Source organism: Lontra canadensis, unplaced genomic scaffold (genome assembly GCF_010015895.1).
Source record: "Lontra canadensis isolate GAN:19392208 unplaced genomic scaffold, GSC_riverotter_1.0 scaffold15, whole genome shotgun sequence".
NCBI classification, from domain to species: Eukaryota; Metazoa; Chordata; class Mammalia; order Carnivora; family Mustelidae; genus Lontra; species Lontra canadensis.
The window spans coordinates 21,890,926-21,907,895 of NW_022631009.1; the positions used below are offsets into that span (position 1 = coordinate 21,890,926).

At 46.8% G+C, this 16,970-nt stretch overlaps 1 protein-coding gene across 1 annotated transcript in view; it reads right to left on the reverse strand.

Annotated features, from left to right (window-relative positions):
- LAPTM4B (lysosomal protein transmembrane 4 beta) overlaps positions 1-3,188 on the reverse strand; it is a 76,375-nt gene extending 73,187 nt beyond the window's left edge. Inside the window, exon 1 of the mRNA XM_032858637.1 lies at positions 3,050-3,188. Coding sequence (XP_032714528.1) covers positions 3,050-3,148 — 99 coding nt within the window. The 5' untranslated portion in view covers positions 3,149-3,188. The remainder of the gene's footprint in view (positions 1-3,049) is intronic.
- Between the last annotated feature and the right edge of the window lie 13,782 nt (positions 3,189-16,970).

Sequence of the window (16,970 nt, forward strand, 5' to 3'; positions counted from 1 at the left end):
AACCAGATACCAAACACATAAAGTGTAATTCCACTCTCAGGAATAGTAAAACTGTCATTTAGGGTGAGGGTAAAGGGGTAGCAGGGATTAACTGGAAAGAGACAGGGAACTTTGAAGTTTTGGAAATGTTTTCTAGGCGTGTGGGATACACAAAGTGCATGCATTTGTCAGCATTTGTACACTTCTGTGGATTCCACCATATGTAAATTAAGCCTCATTAAAAGGAGAAATAAAGAACTCATCTCCAATATAAACACCTGAAATCAATATGCTTTATTACTGGACTAAAGAACCTTTTGTTATTCTAAAGCAACAGCAAAACACACCCAGAACTTTTAGAAGGTAAGAACAAGTGGAAACCGGCTGACTAAAAACATCACAGGGACCACAAACCCACCATGGGCCTGTATGTGAATCACTTAATGCTCTCTGGGCCTCTATTTTTTTTTTAATTACGTTATTTTGTCATCCATAAAACAGAGTTTAGAAAATCTACCTCACCAGGAATATGTATAAATTGAGCGTATGCAAAGCATCTGGTATAGTGCGTGGCACATAGGGCCTTAGTAAATGGTAGTGGGGTAGGAAACAGCAATTAAAAAATGCATGACAAAAATCCACTTTACCTTTCTGGTGTAATAGGCAATCTTTTTTTTTATGAAGATTTTTAGTTATTTATTTGACAGATCGCAAATACGCAGAGAGAGGGGAAGGGAAGCAGGCCCCCTGCGGAGTAGAAAGCCCGATGCCAGCCAAAGGCAGAGGCTTTATCCCACCCAGGCGCCCCTGTTAACAGGCAATAATTAAAGAGTTTTATTTGAATATCTTCCCATAGCCCTTTTTTTTCATGAAAACTCTCCCTGCCTGATAACTGACCCTATGCCATCCAGCTGGCTGGTGGAGTGAGAGGGAGGGAAAAGGTGCCTTGCTCTCAGTGAGCCTGCTCCTTCATCTTAGAAATGTTCATGTGATGGGGCGCCTGAGTGGCTCAGTCACTAGGCATCTGCCATCGGCTCTGGTCATGATCCCAGGACGCTGGAAATGAGCCTCTCCAGTTCCCCCTGCTTATATTCTCCTCCTTTCACTATATCTTTCTATCATAAATAAATAAAATAAAAACTTTAAAAAAAAGGTTCATGTGAAACCAAGTTTTGGATAACCAAATTTATACGTAAGGGTATGAGTGAAACTCGCAAGTCTAAATTGTTTTACAAAATGCAAAGACTTCTTAGGAAGAGTACTAGTACTAAAGCCAGGTTTCCCATTTATTAGGTTTACCGAAGGGCGCATCCTTCCAACTGCTACAAAGCTTTCTAATTATCTTTCAAAAGGCCATGCTGTTTCCAAATGCTGTAACACACACAGCCATAACTACTTTCCACAAAGAGCATGTTCAAACAGTAGACAAAGCATGCAGAATGCTCTCCTTTTCTCACACCAATGCTGTCTGGTTGGATTTCAGCCAACAACAGGGCTCAAGTAGATTTATCTTTCCTGTAGATCGTGTAAGTACATTTGCCTAATGCAGTGCCCTAGATTTTACAAATTACATTTGCTGATGTACTTGCAAGTCTGCAGTTTTGAACATTTTCGAGGAGGACCCAAGACGTTTATATACAACACTCCATCTTGACCATCAATAAGAGCCCTATTCTGAGTCCACCTACCATCCTTTTGCTGTAATTTAAAATTTCTGTAAAGCATTTCTTGGCTCCTAGCGAAGTCCGCGTTGAGCCAAGATGCTGATGTTCTATCTGCATTCAGACTGCACAAAAAGAATTCACTCATACCAAAGATCTGTTTGAAAGCTTTTAAGGCCAAAAAAATGTCTATTGTGTGGCCTGTGATAGGCACTGACTGAAGGAAACTGGAAACTATAAATAGCGCAGGGAACACCATAAACCTGGGGGAAAACGTTTGGCTTAATATGGCACAACGACACAATTCGACACGATGTTCATATTACATCGAAAAAGTGACCATGAACCAACAACAACAGAAAACTCTTTTTTATGATCAAGAAGTTATTCTCACTAAAAAGTTCAATACGCCGTCTTAGCACCATTGATTTCCTCAGGATGCAGTAGTATTCACTGCACAGTGGCTAGGGTCTAACTCCCCATAGTGATGTCACAAAACCCGAAATGCAACGGAATCCGACTCTGGTGCATGCGGTCCTGGGATGCCAACAATCAACCTGGAGCAGGCACAGGGCCAGAACGCTCCACCAGGTTTCCTCACTGTCCCTAAGAATCACTGCTCCCCAAACAAACAAGTCCTTAAAAGCTCCGACCTAAAAAAAGGAAGGAAAAAAAAAATCAGATCTGCTGGCTGTGTCCGGTAAGAAAGGTACAGAGATCACCTGTCAACGGGCAGGAAAGTTAAGTGGGTGTAAAATGGCTTCCCGGGACGGACTGAAATGCAGTGAACCACAAGCAAATCCCCTCCTAGAGTAACGGCTTTCCACCAAACGTGGAGGGGCTCGGACACCAAGCGAGCCAAGAACCCCCCCCCCCCAACCGTCTCTCCTCGGGACCCGAACGCGCGCAGCAGACCGGTCAGCAAAACCGACACCAGACAGGTGCGGGCAGGGAGAATGGGTACGTCCGGCCGCCAGCCTGAACGCAGTGGGGGACACGGCGCACTCTGTCACCCACCCCACGACCCTGCCAGTCGCGGCCCACCGGGTGCGGAGAAGAAAGGAAGGGCTGGGAAACACGTGGTCGGCGGCTCCGCCGGGGGCTCGGGGGCCGCAGGAGCACTTCTCCCGGAAGCGGCGGGCTCGGCCGCGGCCACACAGCCCCCGACTCCGGGCCCCCGGCCGGACCCCCGCCACAGGCTGGCCGAGCCGGGGATCGCGGACAGGCTTGCGCAGGGAATTAAGTTTCTAATAATACAACTTCAGGCAGATTAGCGCCGGCGTCGCCAGACACCGAAGCCACACTTGGCGGGGGGGCGTGTGCAGGGCGCGCGGGCCGGGGGCCGGGGGCCGGGGTGGGGGAGGGTCTCCCCGGCAGGTGCGCCCCCCGCGCGTCGTGGCCGCGCTCACCAGGTACCAGACGCCGAGCAGGATGGTGCCGGTGCGGACATGGCAGCACAGGCAGCAGCTGTTGGAGTAGAACCGCGTCCAGGGCGCGACCATCTTCATCGCTCCGGCGGCCGTAGCGCGAGCGCGCGCCCAAGTTTGCAGGAGCGTCGACCGCGTCGCTCGGGGCTCCTGCGCTGCCGCTGCTGCCGCTGGTCCCGCTCGCCAGTGGCCTACGCCTCCCCCGAGAGCTCTGGGCGCCTGCTGCGGCCGGACCCTGCGCTCCGAAGGCAGCGGGAGGAGGAGGAGCGGGAGGGGGGCGGGCCACGTGACCCGCGCCGGGGCCAGTGATGTCACCGTGGGCTCCAGCCAGCTGCGGGCGCCGCCGGCCCGGGGCAGATAAATCAATCATCCTGCACCACCACCCCGCACCCCTCCCCCTCCCCCCCATCCGCAGTCCCCGGCCGGTCCCGGAGCAACCCCGCGGGAGAGTTCCGGGCCTCCCCCTCTCTCCTGTGGTTATTTGTGTTACTCTGTCCCGCGTTTTGGATTCTTTTATAGTCTCGTTGGTTGTGGTTTCTCCCCTCCCACTTCAGTTTTGCAGATGATCTGTAGATGCAAATACTATCACTGTTATCTTACGAGCTGCGAGAGGGAAAACTGCAGGGTGTGTGCGATTCCGGTCAACAGCAGTCCTTTGAACCCGCTGCTGGAGCCCGGAGCAATTTGTCTCCGCTTCCCAGCTCAATTACCGTGGTAGTAACCTTTTTCCCAGAAAATAGGATGTGTGTCAAGGACATCCTCGCTGTGCTTTCGGCAGCATTTTTAATCATGACTGCAGCTCTGAAGAAACAATCATCAAGCCAATTACTACCGCCTGAGCTCTGAAGGCCACAACACGGACCCTGAGGGGGTACTGAAAGATAGGACTCCAGCTGGGGGTTATTTCCTCCCATTTGTCGTTTGGTCTCAAAGAACCCTCGTCCTGGGTTAGCATCTAATCACCGTTCAAGCCAAGCATCTCGTGAGTTAGATTATTAGTGCGTGTCAAAGTTTGGTTTCAGACTTGGAGCAAGAGAAAAACTGGTCAGATTTAAATTTCTTAAGGACGGGTTATATAGGAAGGAAGGAGAATGTGCGATGAGGTGGTTTCCGTGCAGGACCAGTTAGTTTGGTAAGACTGTAAAGCTGTCACATTCTTAGTGTGTCGCTTAAACCTGGATCCAAAGGGACTGGGGCGTCTTTGCCAGAGATTGTCACATGCGGGCCCTTAATTGGAAGTAATAAGTAACATGCGGGAGATCATCAGAAAGGAGGCTGAAGATCAGTTATTGTTTTGTTTTGTGACTACAAATTTCTGTTTTCTCTCACACCTGAGATAATTTTCTCTCGGGTCTTCCATTTAATGTTCAGTTATACCCATAGGTACTTTTTTTTTTTTAAGATTTATTTATTTGACAGATGATGAAGTTCTAGAACATAGGTGAGGTTCGGTGGGGTGAGGTCCGGAGCCGATGACCAAGAAGGAATTCTTGAGACATCTTTGGTGCAAAATGGTGGTTTATTAAAGCACGGGCACAGGACCCGTGGGCAGGAAGAGCTGCTGCCCTGCTATCCTGAGGAATGCCTGATTATATACACAGGAGTTGGGTAAGTGAGGAAAAAGGGGATGTTAAAAAGGGCTGTCATGGTAAAGAAAACTGTCAGGATATTGGAGGCCTAGTTATTGTTAAGCCAAGGCTGTTTTTCCCTCTGATGAGACACTAACACGAAGACAATTGGGAGTTTCCTGGTGGAATGTCACATTCCTCCTATCAAACATCCTTGTCAGTGAGTTTTAGGTTTAGAAGAAATTTAACCTTATTTACATTTCCTTCAGCCCCAACCTCCTTCAGTTTTTCTGGAGGGGAGGACGACATTAGGGCTTGAGGAACTGAGTTATTTGTCTCTGGAAGTTGGGCTATTGATAAGATAGCTTCTTTGTTGTAAATCACTAGGACACTTGTAGACTGAGCGAGACTCCTGTCTTGCAGGATTGTGATCTTTGCAAGGTAACTATTTTTCTTTTAGGGCAGCCAGGAGTGCCTGAGGAATGTCACACATATTACCGAGGGGAGTGGGTGGAGAGGGGGTGCAAGGTGCCAGCTTTCGCTTTGTCCTCAGCCAGCCTTCTGCTTCCTCATCAGAGAGACAGATCTTAAGTAGGCAGAGTCAGGCAGAGAGAGAGGGGGAAGCAGGCTCCCCGCTGAACAGAGAGCCCGATGCGGGGCTTGATCCCAGGACCCTGAGATCATGACCCCCCTGAAGGCAGAGGCTTAACCCACTGAGCCACCCAGGTGCACCACCCCCCTCCATAGGTACTTTTTTTTACATTTTATTTCTTTATTCGACAGACAAAGATCACAAGTAGGCAGAGAGGCAGGCAGAGACAGGAGGAAGCAGACTCCCTGCGGAGCAGAGAGCCAGATGCAGGGCTCGATCCCAGAACCCTGGGATCATGACCTGAGCCAAAAGCAGAGGCTTTAACCCACTGAGCCACCCAGGCGCCCCTCCATAGGTACTTTTAAACTGCTGTGGGATAAGCAGGAGTGCTCTGCGCAGGATGGAAATAGAGAATCAGGCTGAGGAATGGTACTTTCCAAATTCAAGCTACCAACATGTTCCTCTAATTACCTCCAGCTTTGCCCTCCCCACCAGGATTTCAGATTCATTAGGCAAATGATTCATTGATTAAAGGGAATTTTGTATTTCAGAGCTTACTATTCAAGATCTGAATTTATAGACACTTGCTACATGGCATTAGAAGAGAGGAGAGATGGAGAGTAGAGAAAATGGGGCTGGAGAAAGGAGATCAGGAGAGAAACAGCCCATCTGCAAGCAAAGTTTATGAAATAAAACATAATGTCAGTGTCTCTGGAGTTGTAGTTATTTGGATGCGAGAGGATTGGGGAGGATTGGCAAAAACAAACAAAACCAGAAAAACAAAACCCCAGAGGCTTCCCGAGGAAGTTAGTCACAGCCGTTCTCAAACAGCGACGTATTTACTGGGGCACCGATCACAGCTGGACCGCTCTTTAGACAAATCAGTTTGTTCTCATCTCTGGGTGCCTCAGCTTCTGGGGCCACACATGCTCTTCCCTGCTAGAGCCCACCTCTCCCGCCGTTCTTCTCTGTCTCCATAGTGCCTTTGTTACGGAGATGGACAAACAGTAGAGTCTCCATTTTAGAAAAGCCCCATTTACTCGTGCTCTGTAAATTCACCTGGAGTGAGTAAATTCACCTTGCATCTGAGTAAACCAGAGAAACTATGTTCTCACGCCAAGGGGGAAGCAAGGAAGTTCTTCTTTCTCTGCATTTCACCCTAGGTCCCCAAACACCTGATAACATCTATTAAGATCCCGAATGCTTAACATGTTCCAGGACATTCACCTCAAACAAACCTCTGTGGACACTGGCATCAGTATCCCCACCTTTGGTGATTTATGGAATAACATCTATCGTTTACCTGGCACTTGTCTTTGATCTGACTCAACCCTGGCTTCCTAAAGGAACACGTACCCTAGACCCCTTTCCAACACAGACCCCTAACCCCAAGCGACCAGAAGGCTCACCTCTCTTTTTGCGAGTCTCCCGGACACTCTGTCCGCTGTACTCTATCACTTAACACTGTTCAGTAAACTCTTCTCTCATTTTCTTCTGGCTCACTTCCATCCTTGGGAAAGGACCCTCTCTGATCCTTGGACAGGGCCTGCCTGCATCCTTACCAGATGTTAAAGCCTTCTTACCTTTAGGACTTCAGGCCTTGCAACTTCTTTGTCACCCAGGTCCCTTCCCTTGCCTTCTCGAAGTCCCCATTTTTCTCTCCCTGAATCCTCCCCTCGCCCCCTTCTTCCAAGTGCATTTTCCAGTGAATTGATGGAAACTTTTCCTTCCATCAGATAAAGGCATTCTCGTTCCTTTTCCAAATCTCTCCTTCTCTAGGACTAATTGTATTTGTCTATCTGCTGTGACCCAGTATACCAAGGTCAGTTTGAGTGGTGACTGGGTACAGGAAATACAGACATAAAAGCTGCAAAGATGATCGCGTTCTGCCCCCACCCTTCCCTCCCCCGCTCCCAAAGCAGACTGTGTGGTCTCCACCATGCTAGTCCGAACGCCTGCTGAGTACCCCTACAGGTGAAAAGGAAATGCAACGGGAAAGCAGATAGGGGTCATTTACATGACAAATGTGGGGAGTTAACATTTCAGTTGGGCCTTGAAAGAGTGAACAGAACGTAGGCAAGGAACACTGAGGGGAAGGAAGAAACACTTGATCCAGGATTTGCACAGGGCCTGATACTCTTTGGAGGTAGGGAAGGTCTCCCTGGAGCTGCCTCTAGGACCTGGGTAAGGGTCTGTCCCACGAGAAACCTCAGAACCGACCCCCACTTCAAAGGCTGAGAAATTCAAGGAGCTACTACCGTCTAGCTATCCTGGAAAGGACAAAGAGAGGCAGTGCCTTCCGCGGTTGTATTGGAAAAGGACCTCACGCGCCTACAGCGGAGGGTGCTGTGGAATGTCTTCTTCGATGATGTAAGTACTTCTCAGTCGTCGGTGATGATGGAACAGAAGGGTAGCTGAGGACAAAGCAAAAGGCTGAGACCTTGCAACTCCCCCCCCCCCTCCTGGGTGGGACAGCTGTGATTCTTTAGGAATCTCCCAACTATCTTACTAGCCTGCTAAAAAGGGCAAAACGACCCTGGCAATGGCGAGGCCTCTGCTATCCGGTATCTTGTAGGTTGTTTAGCATATGAAAGTGTAAGGGCCTATTCCTCCGGAGCGCCCCCACCCCAATTGAACTGCCATTTTGTGGTTTATGCAGTAAAACTTAAATTGACCCTGCACCCCCCACCCCGCAGGGGAACTTACTTAAAAGCAAGTCCGGGAAACCAGTCCCAGGTAACAAAGCCCAAATACAAGGGTGGGTCAGGTCAGGTGGAGATAACAGCCCAAATGCAGGGATGAGTTGGGTCAGGTGGAGACATTCAATCAGTAAAGCGTGCATACTGTCTCCCTAGTTACCAAGGAGTATGGGCCCCGCCCTTTGGGCACCTTTTGGGTGCCAGTTCTGACCAAGGTGATATAGGCTGATTCAAATATCTACTAGGGTAAATTGTAATTCAATTGGTCACTTATGTGTGACCTAACATGACTGTGCAGCTTTCTCTGTGTGTTACAATTTCATTGGCCACCCGTGCGTGGCCAGGCCCAACCACATGGCCTTTGCCCTTAAAAGTTAGTCTGTGGGGGCGCCTGGGTGGCTCAGTGGTTAAAGCCTCTGCCTTCGGCTCAGGTCATGATCCTGGGATCCTGGGATCGAGTCCCGCATTCGGGCTCTCTGCTCACCGGGGAGCCTGCCTCTCTGCCTACTGTGATCTGTCAAATAAATTAAAAAAAAAAAAAAAATCTTTAAAAAAAAAAAAAAAGCTAGTCTGTGAAACAGAGAGGGGTTGCCCTCTCTGTAAGAGGCGCGGCTCAAAAGTTCAGTCTGATTCTTGATGCTTGGTGCGGAATAAAGCTTTGCTTGACCTTCGCTTTATATCAGTCTCGCTCCTTTAATCACGGACCCGTTATTGGGGGACCTAACAAAAGTTCTATTGAAACCTCCGTTTTCCTTACTTCCCCCACCCCCATGGTACGTAACCTGCCACCCCTTACAATCTGGGGCAGCAGCTCTTCCTGCCCAGGGGTCCTGTCCCCGTGCTTTAATAAACCACCATTTTGCACCAAAGATGTCTCAAGAATTCTTTCTTGGTCATCGGCTCCAGACCTCACCCCACCGAACCTGACCTATATTCTAAAACTTCATCAGTTGGTGATACCAAAGAAAACCTAATAGGTCTCCTCACACACTCTCCAAATAAACCAGGGATCTGTGCATTCATGCAGTCATGAATTTGGTGAATGAAAACTTTCTGGGTACACCCTTGGAGCTGAGTGAGCATGGCTGTCAGCTTGGAGAACAGGAGGTAGTTTCTATCTATAGAGATCTCACTTCAAGAGGGAAATAGAGAAAAAAATGGAAAGTAACATAATAGCAAGATAAATGCTACAAGGTGCTATGAGAGCCCCACCTCTCAGTTCAGGGAAGACCAGGGAAGTGACCTCTAGATCCCTATGTGTGGGTAAGTTGGAGCTGCCTAGGGAGACAGGCAGAGGACAACCTTGGACAGGATGGGGGCAAGGACATGCAAGGGCCCAGCATCTAGCAAGCCCACAAATTTAGAAACAGCAGGTAGTATGATAGCTGGGAGTTGACATTTGAAGGGAGGGGGTGCAGAGTAGAGAAGATGGGGCTGAGGAAGTTTTAGGGGTGTCAGTATAGGCAGGGAAGGTAACAGCAGATGAAAAGCTTTTCATCCCATGTTGTATTGAGAGATTTGGAGCAAATCTCCTAAGGAAAATGGGGAGCTTCTGAACTAAATATTGAACCCATATTAAATCCATATGCCTCCATGATCAATTAATGTCACAAGCTTTAGGCACATACAAATGAGACAGACAAGACTGGCTCTATTATTTGTGGGCTCCAGTACAACAGTGAGAATAGGGGTGGGGTTCTCATTTAAAAGTATTAAGCATTTGGGGCGCCTGGGTGGCTTGTCAGTTAAGCACCTGCCTTCAGCTCAGATCATGATCCTGTTCCCAGGATCCAGTCCTGCATGGGGCTCCCTGCTCAGCAGGGAGTCTGCTTCTCCCTCTGACCCTTCCCTCCCCCATGTTCTCACTCCCTCCTCCTCTCTCATTTTCTCTCTCTCAAATAAAATCTTTAAAACAAAACAAAACAAAAAAAAGTGTTAAGCATTCCAAAAAGGCAGTATGAAACCATGTGTGGGATGTCCTTAAGGAGGGGGTTCCCTGTGCTACCGCCGGGGTCACATGCCCATGAGGCTGGCCTTGGAGATAGGTCCCATGTCTCTCTTAGAGATTAAAAACAACCAACAACAACAAGAAAAGGGAAAGCTGTCCGATAACAAAGAACTGTTTCATGGAAGCTGTGATAAACGCCAATTTTATAGGAATGTGTGGAAGAAAATAAGTAGTATGTCAGATGATTCATCGAAGAATCTGGATCTTGTCCAAGTCAGGGGGCAGGACTATGAAGGTCAGAGCGAGGAGCTGGCTCCAGGCCTGAATTGCAGCCAAGGTAGACGTCAAAACTCATGATTGATGTGCTCTCAGAGATGCACATTATTAATCATGTATTTATTAAAGCACACATTTGGGGTTTGGTCAGTTTCTGGATGGGGGTTGTGAGAAGGAATGCATAAGACACAAACCCTGCCTCTAAGAAACTCATGAAATAGTGAGAGGGCCAAAGGTGCCTGGAGGGATTCGTTCGTGGTAGATAGCGTGGCTAACGATGAAGCAACAGTAGTCTGATCCCTGGTGATATTAATACGATACCATAGTTATCGGTGTGTAATGATCTAGAATGTGATCAAATACATCTGCATCAGTCAGAGTCCAGGCAGGGAAACAGGGGCCATTCTAGAAATTCCACACAGAGGGAAGGTAATATAGGGAATTGGTTGTGTAATAGTTTCCAAATGCTGTTTTGTCCCAGTTTGGTAGTCCTAGCTCAAAGCTCTCAACTCCCCCTTGTGGGCCGTTTGCTAAGCCCCTACCCCAACTACTTCCCTTATCAGACCGTAACACACCTTGGTTGTAAGACACACCCAAGGCGAGAGGCCCCAGATACTTAAGAGATAGGGTCTGCAGAATTTTTCGAAATACCCAACCCCCAGGGATCCCTCACAACCTAGCTAACTTCAGCCTGCTTGCCATACATAAGCTCTCACTCTCTCTCTTTAAGATTTTGTCAGAGAGACAGAGCACAAGCAGGGGTAGGGGCAGGCAGAGGGAGAAGCAGTCTCCCCACTGAAAAAAGAGCCGGATATGGGGCTGGATCCCAGAACCCTGGGATCATGACCTGAGCTGAAGGCAGCCGTTTCACTGACTGAGCCACCCAGGCGTCCCCATAAGCCATCTCTTACAGTTCCAACTTGCTGTTTCCCCGTGCACAGGTGCAAACCCTTCCCCACTGCATGACACCCTGCCTGGCTGTCTTCTTTCATTTGGAGCTATAAGTAACAAAGAATTCTGCCTTTCCTCTATCCTGAAGTGTCATTGTATTGTGTCCCACCATCAAAAGAAAAGTTAAATTTTACAGCAGAGTTGCACCCAGGTGAGAAGTCAGAGGAAAGACAAAGAGGCAGCCCACGTATTGGCAAAAGGAGGAAGGAAGCCATCCCTGCTCACCTGACTAGAGCTGGGACCATGGCAGGAAGGGTGACAGACCGAGATAGCACTGCCACTGTCAGATGTGTGGCCACTGTTGGGGACACCTCCCAAAGCAGAGAGAAAAGAGGAGAATGTCTTGACCTCTCCCCTGCACCACCCTCTAGTCTTTTACCAATGCTTCCCATTGGCTGAACTCCCAGAAACCAGCTGACAAGGGTCTGGGGGAGGTACTTTCCTGTCATACAAAACCAGTGGGGGTGACACCCATGGTTGTAGCAGCACTATTCCCAACAGCAGAAAGCTGGTGTCAACCCAGGGTTCCATCATGGAAGAACAGATGAACCAAAGGGTGGTGTACTCCTACAATGGAATATTCTTCAGCCTTCAAAAGGAAGGACATCATGTCGCGTGCTAAACATGGATAAACTAAGTGAAATAAGCTAGTCACAGAAAGACAAATACTGTCTGGTTCCATTTATAAAAGTTATTGAACATAGTGAAATTCATAGATAGAAGAACAGTGTTTGCCAGGGGGCCAGTGGGGAGGAGGAAATGGGAAATTGTTGTTCAATGGGTATAGAGTTTCAGATTTGCAAGATGAGAAAGTTCTGGAGATCTGTTTCACAGCAATATGAGTATACTTAAAGCTACGGAACAGTACACTTAAACATGGTTAAGATGGTAGATTTCATGTTACGTGTTTTTTTTGCCATAATAAAACGTTTTTTAAAAAAGATTTTGTGGGGCACCTGGGTGGCTCAGTGGGTTAAGCCTCTACCCTCAGCTCAGGTCATGATCTCAGGGTCCTGGAATTGAGCCCCGCATTGGGCTTTCTGCTCAGCAGGGAGCCTGCTTCCCCCTCTCTCTCTGCCTCTCTGCCTACTTGTGATCTCTCTGTGTCAAATAAATAAATAAAATCTTTTTTAAAAAAATTTTGTTTATTTATTTGACAGAGAGAGCACAAGCAGGGGGGCGGGTGTCAGGCAGAGGGACAGGGAGAAGCAGGGTGATCCCAATATGGGACTCGATCCCAGGACCCTGGGACCATGACCTGAGTGGAAGGCAGCCGTTTCACTCACCCACTTACTCACCCACCCAACTGAGCCACCCAGGTGGCCCATAACAAAACTTTTAAAAGAAATGAAATTCTTTTTTATTTCAATTTTTGTTTAAATTCTACAAAGAAATGAAATTCTGATGCATACTCTCATACGAATGAAACTAGAAGACATGCCCTGTGAAATAAACCAGTCATAAAGGACAAATACTGTAAGATTCCATTCATATGAGGTACCGAGAGTAGGCACATTCATAGAGACAGAACATAGATCGGAGGTTACCCATGGTTGGGGGATGTGGGGATGGAGAGTTAGTGTTTCATGGGTACAGAATTGTGGGATGATAAAAATGTTCTGCAAATGGGTAAGGGTAATGGTCACACAACACGTACATGTACATAATGCCACAGAATTGTTAAGTTCAAAAATGGTTAAAAGGCTAACTTTTGTGTTGTGCGCATTTTACCACACAACCCAAAAGAGCAGGGGGAGGGAGGGAGATGCATTGAGAAGAAGCAGGCAAGTTATCTAGGCAATGTGAATCTAACCCTGAAATGTTATCAAGTACAGTTTATTTTCATTGATGATTTAGAAAGGCAGAATCTTGCAATGACTTATTTTCCGAGGCAGAAAGACCAGTTAATCTCCCCTTTCTCAGTTTGTAGCATCTCATAATAAATGGGCATGAGTTCAAGACATAATTTGCCAATGGTTGTGTCTTTGGGGGAATCGCTTAATCTCTCGGACTTTTCTAAAATGGGACTGCTAGTCCTACATTTATGGTTGTCGGGAGGTTATCACAAAGCATGTTAGATGCTTTGCACAGAGAAAGTGTAGTAAATGGTAGCCTTAGACAAATTAACATTGTGGAGCACCTGCTGGTGTTTTAGATTTATTAGGTAAGGCTCACAACAAACCTGGGAGCTAGGGATTAAGCCACCCATTTTTCAGATGAGAAACTGAGGCTGAAGGACTTTAAGTGTCTCACTGCAAGGCGGTGTCTAGGCCAGGATTTGGATCTGGGATGGTCTCACAGAACTTGAGTGCATTCTCCATTCTGCCACTTAGAGCCTCTCCCCAGGGATTTTGAATCTGAGAAAACAAAGCACGTGTATAAAGTACTAAGTAAAAAAGTAAGCCAGTCCGGAGAGCTCCTATATAAGGTGTTCCTGAAAATAAGGATATATAAGATGTCCCAATAATAATTTATGTCCCATAAATAAGATGTCCCAATTTGATGCAATAATTTCTGTTCCTAGAGAGTTAAAAACTCTTTTATTCTTTTTTTTTAAACTCTTTTATTCTTTATATAGATTTTATTTTTTGACTTGACACAGAGACAGACAGACAAAGAGAGAGCACAAGCATGGGCAGCAGCGGAGAGAGAGGAAGAAACAGGCTCTCTCTGCTGAGCAGGGAACCTGATGCAGGGCTCGATCCCAGGACCCCAGGACCCCAGCCAGGATCATGACCTGAGCTGAAGGCAACACTTAATTGCTGAGCCATCCAGGTGCCCCTATGCCCCAACCTTTAAACATTAGTTTTGATGATATTGCTCTAGCTTTTTACAAGTTTCTTAATATATTTCCTTCTCTAATGAGGAGTCTAGATTGGGCAGGAAACCTCTGGGGTATCACAGCCTAAGGTACACCCAAGGTCTCCTCGCAAGTGTTTTTAGTTTCTGAGACCTATGTTTCTTATGACTCATATCGGCACTTTAATTTTCCATTTTCCATCCATGGTTATAAATTAATAAGGGCTAAAATGCAATAAAATATTTAAATGCTTGTACGAATAGTTCCTTAAGAGGACGACACTGCTGATACTGGCAGCATCAGCAGGTGAGCTCACAGGATGGTTGGTTGTCAGCTGAAAGATGAAAGTCCACAATCCAGCAGAGGAAACATTTCCCAAGAGCAAGTGGAAGACTGTGTCACTATATATTCCTCAAATGATCAGATTCTTGCTCCCTGGTGCCCTTCCCACCAGTAAGATGGGAGATCCCCACCCAACAGCATTATTATGTCCAATAATATGGTCTGAAAATGTGTGGGGGGAAGTTTTAGTAATCATATGTGGCTTATCGGGCTCTTTCCTCCTCTACCTGGAGACAGGCGGTGTGACTGGTCAGACTGTGCCATCCACAGTCTCAGAGTGAAGACCACTGGGTGGGAGCTACAGCCAACCTATTTTGGACAGGGAGTGTGGGCAAGAAATGACCTGTGGGGTTGTTTGTTAGTGGGGAGTGACCTCGCCCCTCCTGAGGGTACAGAATGTCAGTGTCCCATACAGGAAAATGTGGCATGTTGGACAAGCCCAGAGTTCCTAAGTAGGGATTAAGTGCCTCAAAGGGGTCTCTATAGCAAAAGACACCAGAGAAGTTGACTAACAAATTTTCCGTAGGAGATCAAGGCCAAAAGAAAAGCCTCACAGAAGAGCTAGAGCCTAATGGGAGCTTCAAAGAAAAAGATCCTTGGGGTGCCTGGGCGGCTCAGTGGGTTAAAGCCTCTGTCATAGGCTCAGGTCATGCTCTCGGGGTCCTGGGATCGAGGTCCGCATTGGGCTCTCTGCTCAGCAGGGAGCCTGCTTCCCTCTCTCTCTGCCTGCTTCTGCCTACTTGTGATCTCTGTCTGTCAAATAAATAAATAAAATCTTAAAAAAAAAAAGTAAAACAAAAAGGCCCTAGACGAGGGGGCTGCCTCTTCCCTGTCCGATTTTAATGTCTGCCTCTGTGTGTTCAAATACCAGACAATTAAATGGTCAACAAAAGGAAAAATAGGGATATGAGATGTCAAGTTTTATTCTTAAGAAGATGATATGAGTAAAGTCAATAATAGTCACGGTAGGGGCGCCTGGGTGGCTCAGTGGGTTAAATCCTCTGCCTTCGGCTCAGCTCATGATCCCAGGGTCCTGGGATCGAACCCTACATCGGGCTCTCTGCTCAGCGGGGAGCCTGCTTCCTCCTCTCTCTCTGCCTGCCTCTCTGCCTACTTGTGATCTCTGTCTGTCAAATAAATTAAAAAAACAAAACAAAACACAAATTTTGAAAAAAAAAATGATAGTCACGGTAATAGAACAAACACTTGATAGAATCGTTGCTCAGATTTCATCACATCCTCAAATTCTGCTGGCTTTGCTCCCATTTTTTTTTTTTTTAAGGAACTAAGTATTACAGATACAATAAGTTCAAACTTTCTGCACACCCCTGCCGGATTTTATTTCCCTCCTTTAAAAAGTCCACATTTAGGGACGCCTGGGTGGCTCAGTTGGTTGGACGACTGCCTTCGGCTCAGTTCATGATCCCAGAGTCCCGGGATCGAGTCCCGCATCGGGCTCCCAGCTCCACGGGGAGTCCGCTTCTCCCTCTGACCTTCTCCTCGCTCATGCTCTCTCTCACTGCCTCTCTCTCAGATAAATAAATAAAATCTTAAAAAAAAAATAATAATAATAAAAAATAAAAAATTAAAAGTCCACATTTATACCTTAGTATATTAGTCATTGTAAAAGGCTAGGAACTATCAAAATAAAAATCCCACTTTGGGAAAAAATATATCATTTTGAAGGCAAAATTGAGAAGCACATTTTTTGGAAAAAAAAAAAAAGAAAGAAAGAAAGAAAGAAAGAAGAAGCAGCACAATTTATTATATCCAGTATAGACATCACACAATCATCAAAAAACGCCAATCAGTCAAACGAAGGAACTGAGGGAAAGATAAGACACTACTTGATGACCACATTACTGTTTTGTCCAGTTATTCTCAGGAAGAATTGGGAAATAGTATTACTTCAGGTCTTAAAGATTAAACAAGATAGTAACATTTCAGAGCTGGAAAGCACTGGAGTCAATTGAATCAGTACCTTTATTTCACACTAGAGAACCTGAGGCCCAGAGAGACAGAGCAGACAATTTGCCTCAGAATGAGCTCTGTCCTCACAAGGTGGGACCTCCCAAAACTGATAAGGAAAAGACCAAGAGGGAACGGCCAGGTGTCGGTCTGTGTGAAGTACAGGGCAGCTATAGCAGGTGTGAGGAGGAAATTCCTGAGGTGTCAAAGGTGATGGCATGGAAAGAAAGCAGGGCACTTCTGTGGAGAAGACTAGTCTTCCAGTAGAGCACGGACACCTTCGCAAGTCAGGAAATGCCTAGTAACTACCCCAAGACCATGGTCTGTAGTGCTTTCCTGAAGGTGACTGCTACCTGTGGGGGTCCCCCTGACAGGCAGGAGCTTCACTGGAAGCTACCTTGAGCTGGCCTTAGGACTTGGTGATACCCGTAGTGAAACTAAGTTCTTGGGGCCACAAGGTTCCGAAGGCTCCTGGCCACGAAGTCTGACCAAATCATTGACCGGCATTGCTGCTGTTGGTGTGTTTTAGTTTTGTCTTAGTAATCTGAGGGAGGTTTCCTGTCTTTTTTTTTTTTTTTCATTGATTGTTTATATTTTGCTGTGGTTTAAGTAATACTCAGAAATAAAGAGTGCATTTAAATTTCCTTTCCTCCCTGAAATGGCGGATTTAGATTAAGCAAATACCAGGGAAATTTTCGCAAGAGTATTTTAATTTAGTGAGTCAGCCATTTTTGATGACAGGGAGCAATCCCTCTTTAC